At 44.6% G+C, this 24367-nt stretch overlaps 4 protein-coding genes across 11 annotated transcripts; 2 read left to right on the forward strand and 2 right to left on the reverse strand.

The window, feature by feature from the left end:
* The first annotated feature begins 8055 nt into the window (after nt 1-8055).
* On the forward strand, nt 8056-10170 carry CG31286 (uncharacterized protein). Its single transcript, NM_169152.2, has 6 exons — nt 8056-8196; nt 8252-8389; nt 8446-8666; nt 8731-8856; nt 8908-9182; nt 9238-10170. The coding sequence occupies exons 1-5, from the start codon at nt 8146-8148 to the stop codon at nt 8987-8989; spliced, it is 618 nt and encodes a 205-aa protein (NP_731103.1). The 5' UTR covers nt 8056-8145; the 3' UTR covers nt 8990-9182; nt 9238-10170.
* On the reverse strand, nt 9086-11258 carry Ass (Argininosuccinate synthase). 2 transcript variants are annotated; one of them, NM_001275395.1, is made up of 3 exons: nt 11040-11258; nt 10688-10933; nt 9086-10076 (listed from the first exon to the last, which is right to left on the reverse strand). In NM_001275395.1, exons 1-3 carry the CDS (start codon nt 11208-11210, stop codon nt 9234-9236), a joined length of 1260 nt encoding a protein of 419 aa, NP_001262324.1. In that variant the 5' UTR covers nt 11211-11258; the 3' UTR covers nt 9086-9233. The 2 variants fall into 2 exon arrangements, with proteins under 2 accessions (NP_001262324.1, NP_649674.1); NM_141417.3 differs by having other exon boundaries at nt 9133-10076.
* Nucleotides 11259-13712: 2454 nt separating this feature from the next.
* On the forward strand, nt 13713-22872 carry Taf1 (TBP-associated factor 1). 6 transcript variants are annotated; one of them, NM_001260023.1, is made up of 16 exons: nt 13713-13995; nt 14118-14425; nt 14489-14752; nt 14807-15018; nt 15084-15709; nt 15769-16149; nt 16205-16919; nt 16977-17249; nt 17323-17544; nt 17615-19502; nt 19574-19716; nt 19784-20114; nt 20847-20945; nt 21294-21488; nt 21813-21905; nt 22033-22872. In NM_001260023.1, exons 1-16 carry the CDS (start codon nt 13814-13816, stop codon nt 22617-22619), a joined length of 6519 nt encoding a protein of 2172 aa, NP_001246952.1. In that variant the 5' UTR covers nt 13713-13813; the 3' UTR covers nt 22620-22872. The 6 variants fall into 6 exon arrangements, with proteins under 6 accessions (NP_001246952.1, NP_996160.1, NP_996159.1 ...); NM_206438.2 differs by having other exon boundaries at nt 14618-14752; NM_206437.2 differs by lacking the exon at nt 21813-21905 and having other exon boundaries at nt 14618-14752.
* CG1307 (uncharacterized protein) lies at nt 22854-24266 on the reverse strand. Of its 2 annotated transcripts, none has more exons than NM_001300273.1 (2): nt 23972-24266; nt 22854-23717 (listed from the first exon to the last, which is right to left on the reverse strand). In NM_001300273.1, the coding sequence occupies exons 1-2, from the start codon at nt 24158-24160 to the stop codon at nt 23346-23348; spliced, it is 561 nt and encodes a 186-aa protein (NP_001287202.1). In that variant the 5' UTR covers nt 24161-24266; the 3' UTR covers nt 22854-23345. The 2 variants fall into 2 exon arrangements, with proteins under 2 accessions (NP_001287202.1, NP_649675.2); NM_141418.4 differs by having other exon boundaries at nt 23114-23717.
* Between the last annotated feature and the right edge of the window lie 101 nt (nt 24267-24367).

Raw genomic sequence — 24367 nt, forward strand, 5'->3', positions numbered from 1 at the left:
CGAATCTGCCATCGAAGGAAACGGGAAAATGCGCATTCTGGCTTTGCTTTTACGATAACGATAACAATGATAATAATAATTCGATTCCCATAACATCAGGCGACGGAGGGCTGAGACCCTGCAATGCCAGGCGACCTGGAATCGGTTTGATTGTCACATTGTCATCATCTGCATATTAAGTACAAGTGATTACACCCTCGCACTCGGGAGATACAGCTACGGCTACAGATACAGATACAGGTGAGCACATGTCCTGCGCTCGGAATGCTGTGTGCTGCATTGACAATTCGGCATTTAAATCCAGTCAAGCATCGGGGAATAAGAAAAACTCCGAGCACATTGCGCGCACGGAGCACAAAAGCCAAATATCTAAGAGATACATATGTATCCTTTGTTAACGAGCACGAGTCGGTGCAAATGTAAATGTTTTCCAATGGGTTTTTCGGGGCGTGGCGGTGGCGGTGGCGATGACGAAGGATCCCAACACGTTTGACACGGCGGCACGGAGAAATCAAATCAAATCGGTTTTTGGGCGAGCAAGGAAATCGGAAACGGATTCCATTTCAGGCACGTGAAGTCGTTTGATTATCCTGGTCTTTGTGCTAATGATAGAGCGGTGAACCCCAAGGAGAGTGGGGCTCCATTGTTGTGCTGAATTGTGTGTTGCTCCAATATTCCCCATAATCTCTCACGTGGCACTGGAGGGGAAAAACTCATTTGGAGCAACACAAGCTCCAATTAAGTATGACCAACTTCCACAAGCGACTGTGCTGCACTGAAGTGGACTTGGAGCTGTACATGTACAGTGGTTGTTCCCTTTGTGCCACCAAATATTTTGCCTTGTATTGTATAACCATTTATCATTTCTTAACAGAACGCTTTAACATATCCGTACTGTAATTATTCGCCAACGTCTATATTTTTTCAGTGAGTTTTTATTTTAAGGACACAAATTTAGTGAGTGCACAGGTATGCAACACATCTTCCAACAGGCACTAGTGTATCTGTTACTACGATTTCCACCCCAGCCAGCTGCACACTGTTTCGTTTTCTTTGTCTTTGGCCCGGAATTAAGACTAAGCACTTCGGAGCACACAACTGGCATAAACAAAAGCCAGACAATTGGGAGAGCGGGGGGCTGAAAGGAAGAGTGTCGGAAAAGCTGCAGACCGACTTTGGCTGCGGAAAACTCGTTCTCGAAAAATCGTAAAATTGAAATTATAATTGCCACTGCAACTGAATCGGATCGCTTCTTCGTTGTGCAGCGCTTGCTGCCAAAGATGCTCTAATTACGCCCCTAAGTGGCTGGAATCATTAAAATGCTTCTCAAATAATAATTGCCCGCAAACAATTCATTTCACCAGCGCTCTCCCAATTGTGGTATCTTAAAGTATGCTTTCCAGGCACTCCGGGGAATCCCCACCTTTCTCCGGCGAAACTCCAAGAGCTTAGGCCACTAACCGACTTCAGTTGGCAGGCGATGGTGAAGTGCATGTGGCATGCCGGATGTTGTGACAGAGCCAAAAATATTTCCACATTTTCCCGCAGACCCCAGCAGGGAAAGAACTCAACCCTGTGCCCTGCAGCACTTTCAGTGCCCCACAATGCACAGCATTCATTTTTTGTGATCCAAATTCAGATTCGGTCAGTTGTTCCACTTCGCTCTTGTGCGCCGACATTTCTGCTAAATATTCAAAAAGTTAGCCCGCTTTGGTGTCTCACTAGTTTTTTGATGTCGAGCGGATTTTTATACCATATCCGAATGTTTGTCGCACACACCATTCCATTTGGGGTACAAATCAGGCTGATGGCTTTCTGTTTTCCGTTCGATAGTTTCGTGCGACAGCTACACACGTCGCCAGGACACTGGGACACCAGGACATCAGGACACCCGACAGTTGTTAGCCCCGAGTTTAGTTTTCAACTGCGTTACGCAGTCAAATCCACGTAGGGAATGAAATGGAATGTGAATTTAATCTCTTCAATGGCAGCTCGGCTCAACTTTCAATAGTATCCGTGGGTCAGGCGAAAATCCGGACTTTAAATGGCTGAAATTCAAATGGATTTCAATGAATATTATTAGACTACATTGTTGTCTTTGATTTCCTATCAACTTTTGTATCTAACAGGAATTGAATATAATATTTGTTAGTTTGGAATGTATGAACCAATTAATTGTGTATAGCATTAAAGGGTGCTATGTCAAAACAATGGTTTAAACAATACATTTGCTTATTTACGATATACGGATTCCTAATAGGTTAATTAAGAAATTTAATTACTTTGAATCTTCAACCTCACTTTCAATAGAAAATCAGACTTTAAAGTCTGATTAAGGTGTGATTTGTTCCATTTTAACATGGTAATAGCTTTAAATTTTACGTCGTCTAATGTGCGGACATTTATTTCGCATTTGGGAGTTATCGGAAAAGCAGCAACACTTCAGATTTCAAATTATTTTTAAGTACCCGAGAACTGTAAATTGCACAAAAGCCAATTCTCAGCATTAGGAAATTGTTTTGTATTCCTGCGTATGTGTTTGTGTCTTCGCCAGCAACAACGATAAGAAATCCCAAATAGACAAACGTAAATGTGGCCTCTTCTGGGGTCCAAGCTTGTGTGTTGATTCCGGGTTCGATTCCCTTGCATTCCTGGAGCCCCTGTAAGCCGTGACTTGCATGCACTGTAAATAAAAGTTTAAAGTTTACATTTGTAAAATATTGAAGCTACAATAAACTGTATAGTCGGGATGTCAGTAATAATATATGTTAATGTAAAATTTATAAACAGAAAATACATTTCGTATGTAGGCCTACCTTTAAAGTGCTATTAAGTACTTTTTTAAGTGCTTTCGCAAACGTTAAATGTCCAATTTTTTATTGTATATTTGTACACATTTATTTGATGTAAATAAATAAGCGTATATTGCAGTGAATATTTCAAACTCAATATGTAATTTTGCCCACTGCACAAAAGACGGAGGAGGCGCTGTGGGAACATGAACCAAAGTGTTTGTTGCATGCAACTGATTGCAAAGGATTTTATGGCTGTTGCTGCTGCAGTTTCCGCAGTTGCTCCTCGTCCTGCGCCCTGCTCCTCCTTCGCCCTGTGTCCTTAGTTCCCCTTGGCAGGGCGATGCAAAAATCCACAACAGCAGCAGCTGCCGATCGCAGCAGCATCAGCAGTGGCAGCAACAGCAACAACAACAGCAGCCATGCTTAAGAGCTGCTTTTTCAGGGGATGAGGGCGCAAAAATGGGGACGACGAAAATGGTCTGGCATGGGGTGAAATGTCTGCTCCGGCTTCCTTGTTGCCACAGAAGGTGTCGCTGCACTGGCAGTGGCGCGCTGTTGTGGCAAAACACGAGCCCGCATCATCAGCAGCAGCACCAGCACCAATGCCAGTTGCAGCAGCAGTGGCAGCAGCAGCAGTAAAATGTCGACATCAGCATTACATGCGAGAATTGCTCGACTGCGGATTTGCAGTTTAATGGCAATGCATCCAGGCGACTGGCAAGCCGTCGATGCAATCGGCAGGCAATCGGTGACGGAAATATGCTGCGGTGCCGTGTGATGCGGTTGCCATCCTGTCATCCTCGTCCTGCATCCTTGCCACCGCCCGCGTGATTAGCTGGTAGGCGAAGGTGTGGGCCAAGGTGCAATTTTCCACACATCGACCTGGGGCTTGTCAGCCTTCAAAACAGTTCCGCGATGTTCGGCTGAGGCCTTGCCAAAATAATTCGGAGCGGCATTTAACCGCCTCTCAAATCCACACTGTCAGCGGCACAATGCGCCGGTAATTGCATTGGGACATCAATTGCAGAGCAGCCGGATTCAGGGGGATTCGAACTTTTGAAGCTTGGTTTAGGCTGTGTGAAAAAAATATCTGGGTCGTTTTTTGAGCGGGGACTGTTATATTGATTTTGATTGCATTGGTTTTGTGTCGAAAATATTTTTGGCATTGCGATGACTGGTACTTCAGATTTAAGTAATAAGCTGCCAGAACTCTATTAAGAGTTTCGGATAGTTTAGAAAGAAGTAATTGAGTAAGGCCATTCTCTGCGTGAAGGGTAAAAAGAAATTAATTACACTTGCTGCAGATGCAGTTGGAAACTTGATTAATTACACAAAAAAAAAAATGTTTCAATGATAGGATAACTGATAGCACTGACTTTCATTAAAACAACGTTTATGGTTCCGAAGACCCTCTCCGATTTTTTCGTTAAGGACATAAAAATATGCCGTACCGAAAAAACTCAACAAGTTTTCCAATAAAATTAAAAGTTTGCTTGCATGCACAGATTTCGCAGATTTCACAGAATCCATTGAAAGTAGCAAATACAAATACTAACGAAAAATAGAGAAAGCTGGCGATGGGTGAAATGGGGTGGGGGAAGGTTGGAGATGGTCAGGACCAGCGCTGTTGGCAAAGTTTTGATTGCCAATAAGGATTTACAGGTGATAATGCAGCATAATCTGGCCACGTTCCACGTGCCGCGTTGGCAGGGCAACATTCTGTTGTAAAATTGTATCTGGAATTTTGTAGTTACCTTGTGCTCCCGGCTTTTACCCGCTTTTCTTTTGCGAGCTGCATGCGCGGAAAAGAGTGGAGCGAAATGCATTAAAATGGATTTCGAAACTTTAAAACTCAATTTCAATTGCACAGAAAAAGTTTCGCTCTGCGATTTGCATATTTACGTGAAAGGGAGCGGGAGCTGAAAAACAATATCATCCCGCGGCAGCACAAAAAATGTATGAATTCCTAGGTCCACCTGGGATGTTCAGAAATTAATTAGTTTCGCTCGTCCCCAGATCTTGGCCTTCAACATTACCTGCAGCTGCTGCTGTCGACTTGGAAATGAAAAAGACAAACAGAAGAGCGCCTCTCCTCTGCTGCCAAGTGTAATAATTTGAAAAGCCATTGCGCCTTCGCTGCTGGGACTCAAAAATTCATTCATTTGAAAAATTAAGTTTTCCCACGGACAACGCAGCGTCACACCGTCGGCCAATGGGGCGTATGAGTGACCTGATTTCAACTTCTGTCTGCACTTAATTACAAAATGAGAATGCATCCAACGGCAGGGCCAGCAACTACAACAAAGCCCGCGCAAACAAATTTCAATATTAAAATTCCTTTTGCCCATAGTTTTGGCGCCGCGAAGGAGCAGGACGAAAGGTCCGGAGGAGGGTGCCGGAAATCGGAAGTACGATGTCGGATGTCGTGAGTCAGAAGCCAGGAGTCATGGAGACAGCGACAGCCCAGCTGGGTGAGTGCAACTGCGTGATAATTAAAATCAAAGCGCTCGAAAGAGGTCAGGACTTTCGCTTGGATAGCAAAGAGGACACCAAGACGAATTCTTGAATACAATGAGGCGGAAGGGTCTTCACAACAGGGACAAATAAAATACAAATCGCCGAACCATTGGCCAAGAATAATGAACTAAGAGCATAAATGAAAAAAATACCAAGTGCATTACAATTAAATATAGTGTTGAAGATCACGCTTAAAAACTCTCCTTTTCTATCGTATTCTATTCATTTATTTTGTTACAAATTCCAGAACGAACTACAAGCCCAAGCAGCCATAGGTCAGGACTTTTCTAATCCCTATAGTTCCCCCATTCCATGGTCAGCCGGTAAGGGAGCAGGGAGTAGCTGTATGGGGTGCTATCAAAACAATGAGGAGCAATTAAAATTCACCCCAAACAATTTGTGAGCTTCGGCGGAAGGACCCCTCCCCTCTTCCCGACAAGGGAGGGAGGGCGTGTATGCGATTCAGAAAGGATGGGGCAGGGAAGGGGGAGGGCACATGCTCATAAATAAATTTATGTTTGCTGAAGTGTATTGGGCGTGCCAGGATACCTCGTCTCCTAGCTCCTGCTTCCAGTTAAAGTTGGCCATAAATTTCTTGCTGTTGTTGCCAGCTCCGACAGCTTTGAGACAGGTCCAGAGAAAGAGACGGAGCGTGTTTCTCTTTGCAATTACAGAGACTTCTATTTTATCATTCTGTTTTGTATCTGGGGAATTTGGTGCTGGTCTCTTGAGTTCTGTTTACAGTTCGACTAAATCAATTTGCCCAGCTAGGATGGATATCCTCGTGTAACTGGCGAAAATTAGCAGCCATTTAAATGCGCGATTTATGCCGCTTTCCGCTATGTTGTTAATCATACTTCACACTTTTCACAAAGTTAACCTTTGATTCAATTTATCAACTTCAATGAGCAGCACGGCAATAAAGGCGACACAAACACACACACAGGGGCCGCAAAAACCAGAGAGAAAGCTGGGTTTCGCAAAAGTTGCGCCTGCGAATCGCAAAGGACTAACGACATCCTTTGAACGCTCGCAAATAATCCCGCAAAAACCGAGAGCTTAACTTTTTCAGCATTTATGGCGTTGTGGGGCTGGCGTTGCATTTGCCCACATTTGGGCCAAAGCCCTTTTTGCCGTTCACCCAGTTTAGCACAAAGTTGAAGCGTCAACGCTGTCTGATTCTGATCGTATGCCAGCAGCAGGCAGCGCAACCCACAAAAGCAACATTGTATCTGCCACTGATGGATGGATAGATTCCTGGATGCACCGATGGATGGATATGGATGGATGGTCTGCACGAGGGCCGAGTTCAGTTCGATTTCAGTTAAGTTGGTTCACAGGCGCGGTTTCGAGGCCCAAATTTGTTGCCATGCTCCAGCGATGCGATTGACCACCAGACAAAGGCGTTTTGGGGCATAGTTCCGTTGAATTCGGCACTCCGGTTTTCAAGCAAAAAGAGCAATTGGTCTTGTGCTCATCAGGAATCGATAGAGAATCGGGAAAGCTTGATGCAACCATTATTTAAGCACCTACATTAAAATAAATCGAAAATTATTTATTATTTTTTCAACCTGGATTGAACTTGAAATTCGCCGCTTAATAGGAATTCTCCGCTATTATATTTTCGCAGTTTATATGTCCTTATCCCGAAGTAGTTGTGCCAACGAGACCAAGTCAAATATTGGTGCTCGATGTCCTTCGGGAGCTTCTGGATCTGTCGAAAGTTGTCATCGCTTGGTTCTTCGTCGTTAGCTCTGTGAATCCCTGGGCTGGGAAATGTCTTGCTCGCTCATCAATTCATGTCAATAGAAGGACAATGTTTGCCTACACACGGAGGCACAGATGCAGACGGACATACTCGTATAAATATCCAAGAAGCCTGAAATACAACCCAATCCTGTGTTTCTGCTGCTGTCGGACTTTCCTCTATTTATTTGTTGTAATAATATTAGTTTTTGCATTTATGTATGTGCGATTGTGTACTCACAAGAAGCATCTTTTGTTTTGCTCGTCTTTCGCCGGACCTGGGCCACTCCGGAAACAAGATTAATGCAATTGGGAAATCCATGGTGGAGCAGATGTGTTGGCTCCTCTGTTTGCTTTTGTCTCAGCTCTGGCAAATACTGGGAATGATGTATGTATATTTATTTATATGATAGTATTTCATTAATTGTGTATTCGACTGCCTTTGCAAGTGTCCAGCCGCCACACTTGAGCAGCAGATTTATTAAACAAACAATCGAATTGATTGCAATGGAAATTACACATCTACTCGTACTTGCCAATCTGAAGTGCATGTATGTACATACATATGTAAAAAAAAACAATTTTTTTCAGCTAGGCTGCACTTGATTCGAATTTGATTGGGCATTACTGAGGTGCACAGGTTGAGTTAAAGAAGTTGTGCAACTGATTCTAGTTCAAACTTGTACACCCAGAAAATTTGAGAACGACAAAAAACCGAGATCGGTTGTGCTCAGCGTACTCAGTGGCATCAATCATTCTCATGAGAAGAAACATTCTTGATTTCGAGACGAATACGATCTCAATATTGACATTTTCAGACGAAATCAGTATCGGTTATTAGATTGAGGAAGATCGACGTAAAGAAAGGGAGAGGGGCTAATGAGAGTCATTTGAAATCTGAGAATGGGTTATCTCGATTCATTCTTGGCTAGATTTTGATATCTAATTCTCAAACCGATTGATAACGGTTTTTTCTCTGAGTGTATAATCGAGCATAGAAAAACCTTTCAGAACAACGCCACAATGTTAAAATATTAGATGCCAAAATTTTCGTAGCGAGACTCCCGAAGAGCCTCTTTTCAAAACTATGCTTTTAATAAGGAGTCTAGTAATTGTGTTTTTAGTAGCGATAAGCGAGGTACTTGACAAGATTGACGTGCCTGTAACATCTTACGATCCAACATCCATTTCAGTTCGATCGAAACTTTGCCATAAACCATGACAATGCTGGAATAGTTCTAAGGGAAATAAACAAGAGAAGAGATCGCCATGGAGTCCCAAAATTGACATTGGACAACGTGCTCAGTAAGGGATGCCAAAGTTATGCTTGGGTATGATTAAAGCCAGCTCCCCTTACCCTGCTTGCCTAAGAGGTTGAACTACACAGAAACTGTCCAAGTCGGCGACTCTTAACTATTCGGACCCCACTAACAAGGATTACACAGAAAGCATCTGCAGATTTGAAGTAAAGAGGGGAGCACTGTCGAGATGTGTCAAGAACTGGTATAATGGAAGGAAGTTCGATATTTTAGACCCCAAGGCTAAAGATTTTACTGCCATGATTTGGAGGTCGTCCGTTTCCTTGGGATATGGCGACGCTAACATAAAGTAAGTTTATATCTAGAAGATAAGACACATTCTTATTCGGTGAGAATTGATCCCCGTTCCTTAGTGCTCTTCAAGGGGTTTTCGTGGTCAGATATACTCCACCTGGGAATGTGAAAGGATTATACACGGATAATGTTCCTCCCAGGAAAAGAAAACAAAAGAAAAAAAAGAGGGAAAACAAACAAAAAGAGTATGATTTGCATATGCGGCAAAAATGTTGTTCCTAATCGTATTGTTATAGAGACTGTGCGAGTCGTCAGGATAATCGATATGTCTTATTGTTGTCCATTCTTTCCTTGGTGTCTACTAATTGGCAAAGTTGATGTCTACTATCTGGAACTAGTTAGTCATAGTCTTATTAATAGGACCAAAACTATCCTCCATGCCAAACGAAAATTATTTGTGTAAGTCAAATATTTGTATGCTGGACAAAATCAAGCAATGTGTGTTCTATCGCCTTGGTTTGGTCATTATAAATGTGTATGTATTATATATGTATGCATAAACGTTTTTAAGGTAAACACAAAAACAAAAGTATGACATTTTAATTAATTCTATCTTTTTCGTTCAGTTTTTCTTCGTTGGCACATCGTAGGCACCGAACGCTCGGACATGTTCCCTGATTCGGACCGCATTGATGGCGATAAATCCACCGGCATCCTGCGGCACATAGCCACCATGGACGTCCATAGATACGAGCTGTTCGTTGTAAAGAGCTCCCACATCCTTCGCCGCCTTTCGGGCGATGGCACGGCAATAGCCTGGGGCCAGTTCCACGGTGACCTTCCCGGAGACCCGCTGCTCGGCCAACTCGATACATTTACGGGCATAAATTGCCTCGGGACTGAACCAGAAGCCATTGTACACGTAGTCGGCCATGCGATCCCGGAGAACCTGCTTGGTGCGGAGTACTTCGCGGTCCAAAGCAAACACCTCGAGGTCCTGGTGGGCAGCAAAGAGGATGGTGCCTCCAGGCGTCTCGTACACCCCCCGGGACTTCAGTCCCACAAAGCGATTTTCCACGATGTCAATCCGCCCAATGCCATATGATCCGCCAAGCTTATTGAGGAAATCTAGCATCTCCAGGGGTTTAGTGTAGACCCGACCGCCGGGCAAATCCTCCACACTGGAGGGCAGTCCCCGATCAAATTGAATGACCAAGTGAACCGGATCCCGTGGAGCCCTTGTCAGGGGATCGACTGTCATCTCGTAGAGATTTTCCGGAGCCACTGTGTTGGGATCTTCGAGTATTCCGGACTCGTAGCTGATGTGCAGGATGTTGGCATCGGTGCTCCAGGGTGTGGCTGGCTTGGCGCTTACCTCGATTCCGTGTTGCTGGGCATAGGCAATGAGGTCCTGTCGACCTTGAAACTGGCAGCAGAATTCTACATCCCTCCAGGGAGCGATGATCTGGAAAAAAGTCGATTTCGCGTTTATAGCACAGTCAAATCTTTAAATTTGATCACATATGTATATTAAATTTCTATTTTCTATTTGTCGGTTGAAATGGGGCTTTTTGACGTTACTAACACTCAAAAGAACATTAATTTAGTACCAGTTCATATAAATCGATCATTGTGATGAAATATTCTGCCTGCTAAGCAACAAAAACCATGGCAAACCAAAAAGCTCTTGACTTCTTTATTTGAAATGAAGAAAAACTAAAAAATAGTGCAATCTTTGTGATTTCAAAGTAACAAGCAAAACGGATTTAAGCCGTAACTTGAAATGGATTTGATCAGCATGTCGACGAACCGGTTCTTAAACCGGAACCTACTCGATCGTTACGGTTTAAACCACAAACCAAAAGCTAAAATTTTATGCGTTCACGGCACTTCTTGTAGCATTGATTTGTTTATAGATTACACTCAAAGATGTTAATGTAGCTAGTCAGACAACTTGGGTACGCACAACTTTGTTGTTGACTTGGCGTGCGATAAGGGGCTGATAAGAGAGGCAATCCAACCCGACGGGTCTTACCACTCAATTAGTACGGATACCTCTAAAAATTTTGTACGTACCTTCAGATCCGGTTTCAGGGCGTAGGCGCACAACTCGAAGCGCACCTGGTCGTTTCCCTTTCCGGTGGCTCCGTGGGCCAGATACTTGGCTCCATACTCGCGGGCGACCTCCATCAGGGCTACACTGATGCAGGGCCTGGCCAGAGAAGTGCCCAGTAGATAGCGCTCCTCGTACACCAGACCCATTTGTACGGCCGGCCAGATATAGTCCTCGACGAAGGACTGCTTGACATCGGCCACGATAACCTGAGTCGATAGGACGAAACAAGTATATATTCGAAAATTAATTAATTCCGAAATTTCAATTTCATCCGACATGTATCTACATATGCCACACTTCTGGTTGGACAACCTTTTTTGCGCCAATCTTAAGAGCCTTCTTCTCGGCGGCGGTGAAATCTTCCTTCTGGCCTACATCGGCCAGGACGCAAATGACCTCATACTGCTTGTCCAGCAACCACTTGAGGACGCAACTAGTGTCCAGGCCACCGGAGTAAGCCAAAATTACGGTTTCCTTAGGCATATTTCTCGGATGCCCGTCCACTTGTCACGGTTGTGCAAAAAATACTACATTTCTATGATTATTAGCTCGTTGAGCTTGGAGTAATCTCCGTCTAATCAAACCTGCTTATCAATCCCTACGCCTCGTTCCCTTTGTATTTACCTCTGCTGATAAGGCGATATTGCTGCCGCTGTTAAACACCTGTTACTCGAAGAGTACAGGGTATGCTAGGTGCTTTGAAAAGTAAGTAGCTGTTAGAAGAAAACTTTTCCGACCCTATAAAGTGTTTATATTCTTGATCAGAATCAATTGCCGAGTCGATCTGACCATGTCCGTTAGTCTGTTTGTCCGTTTGTCCGTGATTTTGGTAAATATAATTGCTAGTAAGTTGAAAAATAGGTCGCAGATTCTTAAAACCTAGACGTCCGATGCTGCCACGACCACACTTTTTAAACATTGTCCTATTTTGATTGAGTATCTTAGCAACTTGGTTAGGCAAAACAGATTTTGGACACGTCGATAAACGCCAAAAATCTAACAAATTCGAAAAAAATATTTTATTTTAGTTTTGCTATCTATCAATGTTCCATCCATATTTTGATTTAGCTGCGTAGTATCTGATAGTCGAGGTAATCGACTAGAATTTGTTTCCTTATTGGACGATAAGAAATTTTGTACCGTAGGCAAGCTAAGTTTACATACCCTCTCAAGTAAAAACATCTCATGTAATTTTACAATATTGTCCGTATGAACGTGTGACCCTCCATGTCCCCCCATGCCCCGCCATGTCCGACCGTGTCCCAATGACGGGACTTGGCTTGGTGCGGGCTGACACGAATCTCGATCTATATGTGGATATTAGTAAACACATGTATGGAATGTCATGGAGTTCTCCTGATAATCGTGTTGGTGACAGGTAACAGCAGTGCGTTATACAGCGAAACAAGAACTATAGATTTCTTTAAGCATGGAGATGGCATATCCAGAGCCATTCCATTAAATATTCCCCCTCTAGGTAGACCTTTCTAAAAGCTATCGCAGGCAGTAACCCTCTAGTCCTCGTCCTACACAAAAACTCGAATATCAAGTGCGACATTCTGAGGGATTGTACTGAAAAACACAAGATTCACTTTGCTTTTCGCAGCCACTTTCTCATCTTAATGATCATATTCTTTCTGCAACAGCGTAAATACTTGCCACCCATCTCCAAGCTTCAAAGTGGCTTAAGTCCTGATCACGGTCGGTATACGTAAATATACGTATATTTATTTTTATTATATCATTCATTCAGCGTGGATAATTAAGTTTCGAAAATTTAATTTGAGGCATTTTATAATGAAGGGAAATTCCAAAAAGACGAAACACAAAAAAATATTCGATTTTTACTAGTCTACCTTTAAATTTTCCCACTTTGTGGTTTTCCATATCTGGGAACAGAAGCCTTGGTAAAGGTAAGTTATAAAACATATAATTAATTTGAGGTACAATGAAGTCGGTCACGGAAAGAGATTAGCAAAAAAATGTACACAATGGCATTGGTTTGTGTCCTAGAGAAATGCTGCCTTGAATTAAAATGATTCTTTAGAGTTTAAGCCATGAAAACGAATTTTCAGCCGGTTTAATCATCAGAAATACATTTTATAACGAAAATCTATTGAAAAACCATAGATTCATTTGATGTAAAAGTTTCAGGATCGGATTCTTGAAGGTGACTAAATTTGTGAGCTCAGCGTACTCTTCCTTTAATCCGTTCAAATAGTTCAAAGCCTGCATATAAAAATCCTACATTCCCATGCAGTTCTTTGGTACAAATATGACAATTTGTGACAGTACAAATCCCAAAGTTGTGGATAGTCTCTTCGAGATTATCATTAAAACGATTCTCAGCTAGAGAAAGCGCAGTTGGTAAAATCGTTTGAGTAAAACCAAGTTAAGAAGAGACTTCTGAAAATAAACATATATATATTTATAATAAAAAATGAATAATAAGAAATATATAAAAATTGATGGTTTAAGTTTTTGCTATCTGAAGTAGTTATGATTGTTTGCTACAGATTTCTGTAAAATCTGAACAACAATAGAGAAATATAGCTCCTTCAACGTTACAAAACCGTAACACAAATGTAGGTCTGAGAACTGTAATTCTAAATTGGCATTGTAGTGCTTATGTATGCCCATTTTTTCTCCAATGAGCGTTGAATAAACTATTTTTGGCTGAATAAAGTTATATTTTGATAGAAGCTGAACAAAAGTGATCGTGTTAATGGTGTTTACAGAAGTTCTATTCAGAAATATATAATTATACAAATGAAATGTACGAATATCAAAGGAATATATATTTTTTAATAAAAATCCACGTATGCCATACATGGTACAAAATTGCCAATTAAAAATATTACAGAGCCCTTTTTGTTGGACACTAACCTTCGGTACAAAACGCAATTGACCTTCCCAAGCTCCCAACCCTTGTCCAAATCTAATCGCGGATTTTCTGGTGCCAGTGGGGAGCCATGAGGCATCTTTGCTTTGTCCATCGACGGTCACACTTACGCGTGTGAAAAATGCAATTACACTCCGTCGAAGAAAATATACTTTAGCCGCGTAAACATTGCAAGCCCATAGAAATGGAGATGGAATCTGACAACAGCGACGATGAGGGATCGATCGGCAATGGATTGGACTTGACCGGCATTCTTTTCGGCAACATCGACTCCGAGGGCAGACTGCTGCAAGATGACGACGGAGAGGGGCGCGGGGGCACCGGTTTCGATGCGGAGCTCCGGGAAAACATTGGTTCCCTTTCCAAGTGAGTACACATGCTTGTACATACATATGTAAACCCGGTATCATTCAAATATATCTTAATTCACAAGATATAAGACACTTTTAATTACATTTCCATTCATATTGCGTATGGATTACTTTCAGATTGGGTCTGGATTCTATGCTGCTCGAGGTTATCGATCTCAAGGAAGCCGAGCCTCCGTCGGATGACGAGGAAGAGGAGGACGCCAGACCGTCAGCCGTCAGTGCCAGCGAAGGAATGAGTGCCTTTGATGCGCTCAAAGCGGGCGTTAAAAGGGAGGATGGCGCCGTAAAGGCTCAGGACGATGCCATTGACTACTCTGACATCACCGAGTTATCCGAGGACTGCCCACGCACTCCGCCCGAAGAAACAAGCACTTATGATGACTTAGAAGACGCCATTCCCGCCTCCAAGGTAGAGGCCAAGTTGAGTAAGTAAGACCGTAATCTACAACGGTTTGATGACATTTAATTTAACCAGTTAACACTGGTAGGAGAGGATATTGCTCAAATTTTTAAAGGTCTATGCAATTCCTGTCAAAGTGACACGATTACTTTTGCACCGCTCAGGTTGGGTTCAGACCTATTGCTATACAGAGAGAATAACTCACATTTTGTTGCAGCTAAGGACGACAAGGAACTAATGCCTCCACCAAGTGCACCAATGCGCTCCGGCTCTGGCGGCGGCATCGAGGAACCGGCCAAGTCAAATGATGCATCTAGTCCCAGTGACGATTCCAAATCTACCGATTCAAAGGGTAAAAATTATTTGAAAACAATAGAATTTTTTTGTCAATGGTCATTCCTTTAAGATGCGGATCGGAAGCTGGACACACCACTGGCAGACATACTGCCGTCCAAGTACCAGAATGTGGATGTGCGTGAGCTCTTTCCGGACTTTCGTCCCCAAAAGGTGCTACGCTTCTCCCGTCTCTTCGGACCCGGTAAACCCACGAGTTTGCCCCAGATCTGGCGACACGTGCGCAAACGCCGCCGCAAGCGAAATCAATCCAGGGATCAGAAGGTAGAAGATCAGAGTACTTTTAAACGGGACGGGATCACCAGGAAACTTTTCGTAAACCATTTCAGACGACAAACACTGGTGGTTCGGACTCTCCAAGCGATACTGAGGAGCCACGAAAGCGGGGCTTCAGTCTGCACTATGCTGCAGAGCCAACGCCAGCGGAGTGCATGTCCGACGACGAGGACAAATTGCTGGGCGACTTCAACAGCGAGGATGTGCGTCCAGAAGGACCGGACAACGGCGAGAACAGCGATCAGAAGCCAAAGGTGGCTGACTGGCGGTTCGGGCCTGCACAGATTTGGTATGATATGCTAGAGGTGCCCGACTCTGGAGAGGGGTTCAACTATGGCTTCAAGACAAAGGCAGCAAGCACCTCGTCTCAGCCGCAACTCAAAGATGAACGCCGTGTAAAGAGTCCAGAAGATGATGTCGAAGATCCAAGCATTGCGGATGATGCCTTTCTCATGGTCTCCCAGCTGCATTGGGAAGACGACGTGGTCTGGGACGGTAACGACATCAAGGCAAAGGTGCTCCAAAAGCTTAACTCAAAGACAAATGCAGCCGGATGGTTGCCCTCGAGCGGGTCGAGAACGGCTGGCGCCTTTAGCCAGCCGGGCAAACCGTCTATGCCCGTGGGAAGTGGAAGCTCCAAGCAGGGTTCGGGAGCATCAAGCAAAAAGGCCCAGCAAAAGTAATTAATTGAAAGTTGAATTCATACGTATTTTACACTAATATTTCAATCGATTTTAGTGCTCAAGCAAAGCCAGCGGAGGCACCTGATGACACCTGGTATAGCCTTTTTCCAGTTGAAAATGAGGAGCTAATATACTACAAGTGGGAGGACGAGGTAATCTGGGATGCCCAGCAAGTGAGCAAGGTGCCCAAGCCGAAGGTACTCACTTTGGATCCCAACGACGAAAACATCATTTTGGGTATTCCTGATGACATAGATCCCTCTAAAATCAATAAGAGCACGGGTCCTCCACCTAAGATCAAGATACCGCATCCTCACGTAAAAAAGTCTAAGATCCTACTTGGCAAGGCGGGTGTGATCAACGTGCTTGCGGAGGACACACCTCCGCCGCCACCCAAAAGTCCTGACCGTGACCCCTTTAACATATCCAATGACACGTAAGTCTCTTAATATAATAATGGATGCAGAATGCAGATTTTAATTCCCTTTCAGTTACTACACACCGAAGACAGAACCCACCCTACGACTTAAGGTGGGCGGTAATCTTATTCAACACTCGACTCCGGTGGTAGAGCTGCGAGCTCCGTTTGTGCCTACGCACATGGGCCCGATGAAGCTCCGCGCCTTCCATCGCCCCCCCCTAAAGAAGTACTCCCACGGGCCAATGGCCCAGTCTATCCCTCATCCTGTCTTCCCACTGCTGAAGACCATCGCAAAGAAGGCGAAGCAGCGCGAAGTGGAGCGCATTGCCTCCGGTGGCGGAGACGTCTTCTTTATGCGCAACCCAGAGGATTTAAGCGGAAGGGACGGAGACATCGTACTAGCCGAGTTCTGCGAAGAGCATCCGCCTCTGATAAACCAGGTGGGCATGTGCTCCAAGATAAAGAACTACTACAAGCGTAAGGCTGAGAAGGACAGTGGGCCGCAGGATTTTGTTTATGGAGAAGTGGCCTTTGCGCACACAAGTCCCTTCCTGGGCATCCTGCATCCTGGCCAGTGCATACAGGCGATTGAGAACAACATGTACCGAGCGCCTATTTATCCACATAAGATGGCTCACAACGATTTCCTCGTCATTCGCACGCGGAACAACTACTGGATACGGTCGGTGAATTCAATATACACCGTGGGTCAGGAGTGTCCGCTGTACGAGGTACCCGGTCCGAATTCCAAAAGGGCCAACAACTTCACCCGTGACTTTCTGCAGGCAAGTCCAAAGATCTAATCTGTCTTTCAATTGCTAACAATTTGTTTGTTTGGTCAGGTGTTTATTTACCGCCTGTTCTGGAAAAGTCGCGACAACCCGCGCCGCATTCGAATGGACGATATAAAACAGGCTTTTCCCGCTCATTCCGAGAGCAGCATCCGCAAGCGTTTAAAGCAGTGCGCTGACTTCAAGCGAACAGGCATGGACTCCAATTGGTGGGTTATAAAGCCAGAGTTTCGCCTTCCATCCGAGGAGGAGATCCGAGCCATGGTGTCACCTGAGCAGTGTTGCGCGTACTTCAGCATGATAGCGGCGGAACAACGCTTAAAGGTATGTGTTTGCGAAGTCTTGTTTAATCTTACTTGTTCTGCTGAGCTCTATATTTTATTTTTTCTGGTTTCAGGATGCTGGGTATGGAGAAAAGTTTTTGTTCGCACCTCAGGAAGATGACGACGAGGAGGCGCAGCTGAAGCTTGACGACGAAGTAAAGGTGGCTCCTTGGAACACGACTCGCGCATATATCCAAGCCATGCGGGGAAAGTGTTTACTCCAGTTGAGTGGTCCAGCCGATCCAACGGGATGTGGAGAGGGATTTTCATATGTTCGAGTGCCAAACAAGCCCACGGTAATATATTTAACAGAAAAATATAAAACTAACTTTATGTTCATATTTTTTCTTACAATCACTTTCACAGCAAACCAAGGAGGAGCAAGAGTCGCAGCCTAAACGTTCGGTCACAGGAACAGATGCAGATTTGCGTCGTCTGCCACTCCAGCGTGCAAAAGAGCTGTTGCGGCAGTTCAAGGTGCCCGAGGAGGAGATCAAAAAGCTTTCCCGCTGGGAGGTCATTGACGTGGTGCGCACCCTGTCCACAGAAAAGGCCAAGGCCGGTGAAGAGGGAATGGATAAGTTTTCTCGTGGCAACCGGTTCTCCATTGCAGAGCATCAGGAGCGTTATAAGGAAGAGTGCCAGCGCATATTCGATCTGCAAAACAGAGTGCTGGCCAGCTCTGAGGTGCTGTCCACAGATGAGGCAGAGTCCTCGGCCTCTGAGGAATCTGATCTCGAAGAACTTGGCAAGAATCTTGAGAACATGCTGTCAAACAAGAAAACCTCGACGCAATTGTCAAGGGAACGTGAAGAGCTGGAGCGTCAGGAGTTGCTTCGCCAGCTTGACGAAGAACACGGCGGACCAAGTGGTAGTGGAGGAGCCAAGGGAGCCAAAGGAAAGGATGATCCGGGACAGCAAATGCTGGCAACCAACAACCAGGGCAGGATCCTTCGCATTACGCGTACCTTTAGAGGTAACGATGGCAAGGAATATACTCGCGTGGAGACTGTGCGGCGGCAACCAGTTATCGACGCCTACATCAAGATTCGCACCACTAAGGACGAGCAGTTCATCAAGCAGTTCGCAACGCTAGATGAGCAGCAGAAGGAGGAGATGAAGCGCGAAAAGAGACGCATTCAGGAGCAGCTACGTCGCATCAAGCGCAACCAGGAGCGCGAACGCCTGGCGCAGCTGGCCCAGAACCAGAAGCTTCAGCCAGGTGGCATGCCCACTTCCTTGGGTGATCCTAAGAGCTCGGGCGGTCATTCGCACAAGGAGCGGGATAGCGGCTACAAGGAGGTCAGCCCTTCGCGCAAGAAGTTCAAGCTTAAGCCAGACCTAAAGCTGAAGTGCGGCGCCTGTGGACAGGTTGGTCACATGCGCACAAACAAAGCCTGTCCCTTGTATTCTGGCATGCAAAGCAGTCTGTCCCAGTCGAACCCATCTCTGGCTGACGATTTTGACGAACAGAGCGAAAAGGAGATGACAATGGATGACGATGATCTTGTGAATGTCGATGGCACCAAAGTAACGCTCAGCAGTAAGATTCTCAAGCGTCATGGTGGTGATGATGGCAAGCGTCGCAGCGGATCTAGCTCTGGTTTCACCTTGAAGGTTCCCCGAGATGCGATGGGCAAGAAGAAACGCAGAGTGGGTGGCGATCTTCATTGTGACTATCTGCAGCGACACAATAAAACGGCCAATCGCAGGCGCACGGACCCCGTTGTGGTACTGTCCTCTATCCTGGAGATTATCCATAATGAGCTGCGATCTATGCCAGATGTATCGCCATTCCTGTTCCCGGTAAGCGCAAAAAAGGTTCCCGACTACTACCGCGTGGTGACCAAGCCCATGGATCTGCAAACGATGAGGGAGTATATTCGCCAAAGGCGCTACACGAGTCGCGAGATGTTCCTCGAGGATCTCAAGCAGATTGTGGACAACTCGCTGATCTACAATGGACCGCAGAGTGCATACACCTTGGCTGCCCAACGCATGTTCAGCAGTTGTTTTGAATTGCTCGCAGAGCGCGAAGACAAACTGATGCGCCTCGAGAAGGCAATTAACCCGCTGCTGGACGACGATGACCAAGTGGCACTCTCCTTTATCTTTGACAAGCTGCACTCGCAGATTAAGCAATTACCAGAGAGCTGGCCTTTCCTTAAGCCTGTCAACAAGAAACAGGTTAAGGACTACTACACGGTTATCAAGCGACCCATGGACCTCGAAACTATCGGCAAAAACATTGAAGGTAAGCTTTTACCTATCCATTGGCAACAAATGCCAATCGCTCGTGAATACTAATCATCGCTTTTAAAACAGCTCATCGCTATCACAGTCGTGCCGAGTATCTGGCTGATATCGAGTTGATCGCCACCAACTGTGAGCAGTACAACGGCAGTGACACCCGCTACACCAAGTTCTCAAAGAAGATACTTGAGTATGCCCAAACCCAGTTAATTGAGGTAGGTATCTGTTGTTCTGTATATTTGTTGTTGCCGTTGTTCTTACAAAAATATTGCTTTAAACTAGTTTTCGGAGCACTGCGGCCAGTTGGAAAATAACATAGCTAAGACGCAGGAGCGTGCTAGGGAAAATGCACCAGAGTTTGATGAAGCCTGGGGCAATGATGATTACAACTTTGACCGTGGCAGTAGGGCCAGTTCACCCGGAGATGACTACATCGACGTCGAGGGTCATGGGGGGCATGCCTCCTCATCGAACTCTATCCATCGCAGCATGGGCGCCGAGGCCGGTTCGTCACATACGGCGCCGGCGGTGCGAAAACCAGCTCCTCCTGGTCCTGGTGAGGTGAAGCGCGGAAGGGGTAGGCCCCGCAAGCAGCGCGACCCCGTGGAGGAGGGTAAGTGGGCTTGGGCTTCAGTTACTATTTTATTACGCCTGATCGATAGGTCAAGGATCCTGTGGCACTTTACTAGAACTTCATACATACACATTTATACATTTACTCTTTTGTGGACCTCTAAAGAACTATTGGTATTGATCATTCTGTCTTTACATTTCGAATTCAGAAACTTCGGTTATGGTAATCACGAATCCGAAAGGATCCTTATGCTTATACTAATCCCAGACTTAATTCAATTTAATTTAAGCGCAATAACACTGATCTTCCGAATGGATGGAATCAGATTCATTGTATAGACATTCATGTAGATATTTAGGTATTGGGCATGATGGCCATGCATGCACTTAAATATATATGTCTAGAAAGCTTATGGAATTGTAAAATGCTCTATTCTTACATACTTAGAATTTGTAATGTATAAATATTTGGATCCATATATAGTATATAGATTTAAGCCATATCTGCGATAATTTAAATTGCGTTTAAATATTTGCGAATTGTCTTTGGTTTTGTTCGAATTGTTAATTTAAAATGTTAAATTGGTCAACTTTTTCAGTTCTTTCTATTAAAAACATTAAGATTTAGTAGGGCCAGTGAACTGATGTTTAATAACTAAAAAGGGAAATCTTTTTCACATACATATGTACCAAGATGTATCAATTAGGGCCAAGACTGCAAACATTTCACTGTTGCCACCAACGAATTGCAAAAACTTTTACCTTTTTCTAGTCAAATCCCAGAATCCGGTTAAGCGTGGTCGGGGGCGTCCGAGGAAGGACAGCCTTGCCTCAAACATGAGTCACACGCAAGCTTACTTCCTGGATGAAGGTAAGCCTCTAATCGCCGACTAATTGAAACTAAGCCTGCGAGCCACCTCACAACTACTCACTTGCATCTTGTTTTCAAACACAACACAACAAAACCAAACCCAAATTTACTGACCGTTCCACAGCTTTTACACGCACCACATTTTTGATTTGGATATTCGAGCTTAAATGACTAACTAGCACTATTCGTAGATCCTGATCTTAGTAGCTAACATTTTGCTTAATTGTAGATTAGGTTATAATTTCATTCTACGTTTTCGAACATATTAAATATGATTTGATATTTTTCAGTATTTGGTCTCCGATCAAAATTAAAGATATGTTATTAAAATTATTTGGTTTCCGTTAGATCTCCAATGCTCCACAGATGACGAGGACGACGACGAGGAGGAGGACTTCCAGGAGGTCTCCGAAGACGAGAACAATGCGGCGAGCATTTTAGATCAGGGCGAACGTATCAATGCGCCTGCCGATGCCATGGATGGCATGTTTGACCCCAAGAACATCAAGACAGAGATTGACCTAGAGGCTCACCAGATGGCAGGTGGGTACATTCATACTAAGGCCTGCTTACTTATGTTCATTCTTAGACGAGAACCGCATATGATAATTTGGCTTGTTCTTTAAATTCTAAATTGCCAAATTATTTAAGAAAAACAAATTTTCCAAACTGATAGTTTGGCGGTGGGTTATCTAATACCCTTTATCGTTTATTCACAATTAAATTCCATTAAAAATTGTCACTTCTTTATGTTTAATACGGTTCTTGGCACGCGCTTTGAGGATTAATACTAATCTAGAAAACACTTTAATTCGCTGACTGTTTGGATTTTTTCTGTTTCTGATTTTACCCAAATCACCTAAGCAGAGGAGCCGATCGGCGAGGATGACAGCCAGCAGGTGGCCGAAGCAATGGTGCAGTTGAGTGGCGTGGGCGGCTACTATGCTCAACAGCAGCAAGGTCTTTATTATCCTTACTTCGTGTTTGTGTTGTGCCCTCGATGTCCATGTCCCCACACCTTTAATCCCATATATGATTAGGACTTTGAGTACGCTCTTTCTAATGCGTGTTTTCAAAAACATTTCAGATGAATCCATGGATGTGGACCCCAACTACGATCCCTCAGATTTCCTCGCCATGCACAAGCAGCGCCAGAGCCTCGGCGAGCCCAGCAGCTTGCAGGGTGCTTTCACCAACTTCCTATCGCACGAGCAGGATGATAATGGGCCTTACAATCCCGCCGAAGCCAGCACAAGTGCCGCTTCCGGTGCAGACTTAGGAATGGACGCTTCAATGGCCATGCAAATGGCGCCGGAAATGCCTGTCAATACCATGAACAACGGAATGGGCATCGATGATGATCTGGATATTTCGGAGAGTGACGAGGAAGACGATGGTTCTCGAGTGCGTATCAAAAAGGAGGTCTTCGACGACGGGGATTACGCCTTGCAGCACCAGCAGATGGGACAGGCAGCATCGCAGTCGCAGATATACATGGTGGATTCGTCCAACGAGCCCACGACTCTCGACTACCAGCAACCACCGCAACTGGACTTCCAACAAGTGCAGGAAATGGAGCAGTTGCAGCACCAAGTGATGCCACCAATGCAATCAGAGCAACTGCAGCAGCAACAGACGCCGCAGGGAGACAATGATTATGCCTGGACTTTTTAGTGATAGGGAATAATTGTTAGTTGTTAGAAAATAAAACGTCGATTTAATAATAGGATTGAGCTTCGCTGTGAAACAATTTTATACACTTTTTACAATGCATTGTTTTAACGGATTTTGAAATACTACAATATGTTCTCTGAAAAAATATTTCCTTTTCATGCCAATATGTTTTTAATTATACACTTTACAATTTATGAAATCTAATTCAAAATATGTTTTTAAAATATAATTTTCATAACTTTAAATAATGCCTAGAAACAAACAAGTGTCACCATTACTTTTCAAAAGACCCTGATATTTTCTGAAAAGAAATAGACCAAATACTGTGGGAAGCTAGATATAATCTTAATGAGTAGACACATTTCATTTTTCAAATATATGTTAGTAAAGGATTTACCAAAACACAATAGTTTTGGAAAAAGGAAATACTCTACAGGGACTTAATTACTTGAGCTAGGATTTTACCACTTGAACCCCTACAAAAACGCTTCGGAGCTTTGCAGTTCCAGGCCGGACTGTCAATCGTTTAATGTTTAATAGCTCGGTTCACAGTTAATGTAATAACGTAAATCTTAGCTTAGCTTGCATGTCACAGTCGTCCTCCACCCGGTGGCCTTAATCTTTCAACCGCTCCACCGGTGCGCCGTATTGCTTTGTGAATTGTCGGGTTGCACTTGAGTGAATTAGTAATGCCAATGGCCTGTGAGAGTTTCCGAAGTGCGGATCTTACAGCAATTTCAGGTGGCCGGTAACCCGGTCGATGTCGGCGGCAGCCGCTGGACCCACGGCCAGCACAGTCTTGGAGTTGGCCTCTATTTGTGTGCGACCGGCGTCGCGGATGAGACACGTGTTCAGTTGCTGTCTCTCGGCCTCCTTCTTGATGGCCATCAGCTCCGCCTCGCTCTCCACGCGAACGGCTATCTTGGCGCAACCGCAGTTCTCCCACGACCGCAGTAGTCGAGGCGTCCTGACCACCGCCCGCTGGTAAGCACCCACCGCTCCGTGGCCACACTGGGCGGCAATTTTGCCCTTGCCCATCTTGAGATCGTTGCGCACCACCAGGACCATCTTAAAGTTGTCGTTCAAGCCTCCATAGCCCTGCAATGTTTAGAAAATTAGCGTTGGTATTATATTATTATAATGTGTATGTGCTATATACTTATGTTAAAAAATCATACTTTAAACTATGTAAAGTAGGACTTTTGAAAACTTCTACCGTACAACAAAAAATGGCACTGCTATTATTGTGACCCCAAGTGTATGCGTTCAATGATGCATTTGGGTCTACAACAAGTTCAGAGTACTAGGTGGATTGGGGCCATTGAATGCCTACCGAGGGCTTTCCTTCTCACCTTATCCGAAACTGAAGCCTCGGAACCGCTAGACACCGAAGATTCCTGCGAGAACGGGGTCGCCGCTCCCTCGGTGACGGAGTCCTTGGCATCGCCTCGCTTCAGGGCGTATCGGTAGCCCACGAAAAAGGACAGCATCACAGCCAGCCCATTGATGATCTGCGTCGGATCCAGCAACTTGTCGCCCATCTTTCTCCGCTTAGTTGATATTATATTTCGCGAGAAAACACCACCGATGGCGCTCACTTCACGTTTTCGCTTGCGGTCACACCAATTGCGGAAAACGTTACTGTCAAATTGTGGTGGCAGCTCGCTTATCGATTGCTTGGTGTGGCAGCACTGTAGCGTATGGGATACTCTTTAATTTTTACCGTTAACTCAGGAATATATTTAAGA

Source organism: Drosophila melanogaster, chromosome 3R, assembly GCF_000001215.4.
Source record: "Drosophila melanogaster chromosome 3R".
NCBI lineage: Eukaryota > Metazoa > Arthropoda > Insecta > Diptera > Drosophilidae > Drosophila > Drosophila melanogaster.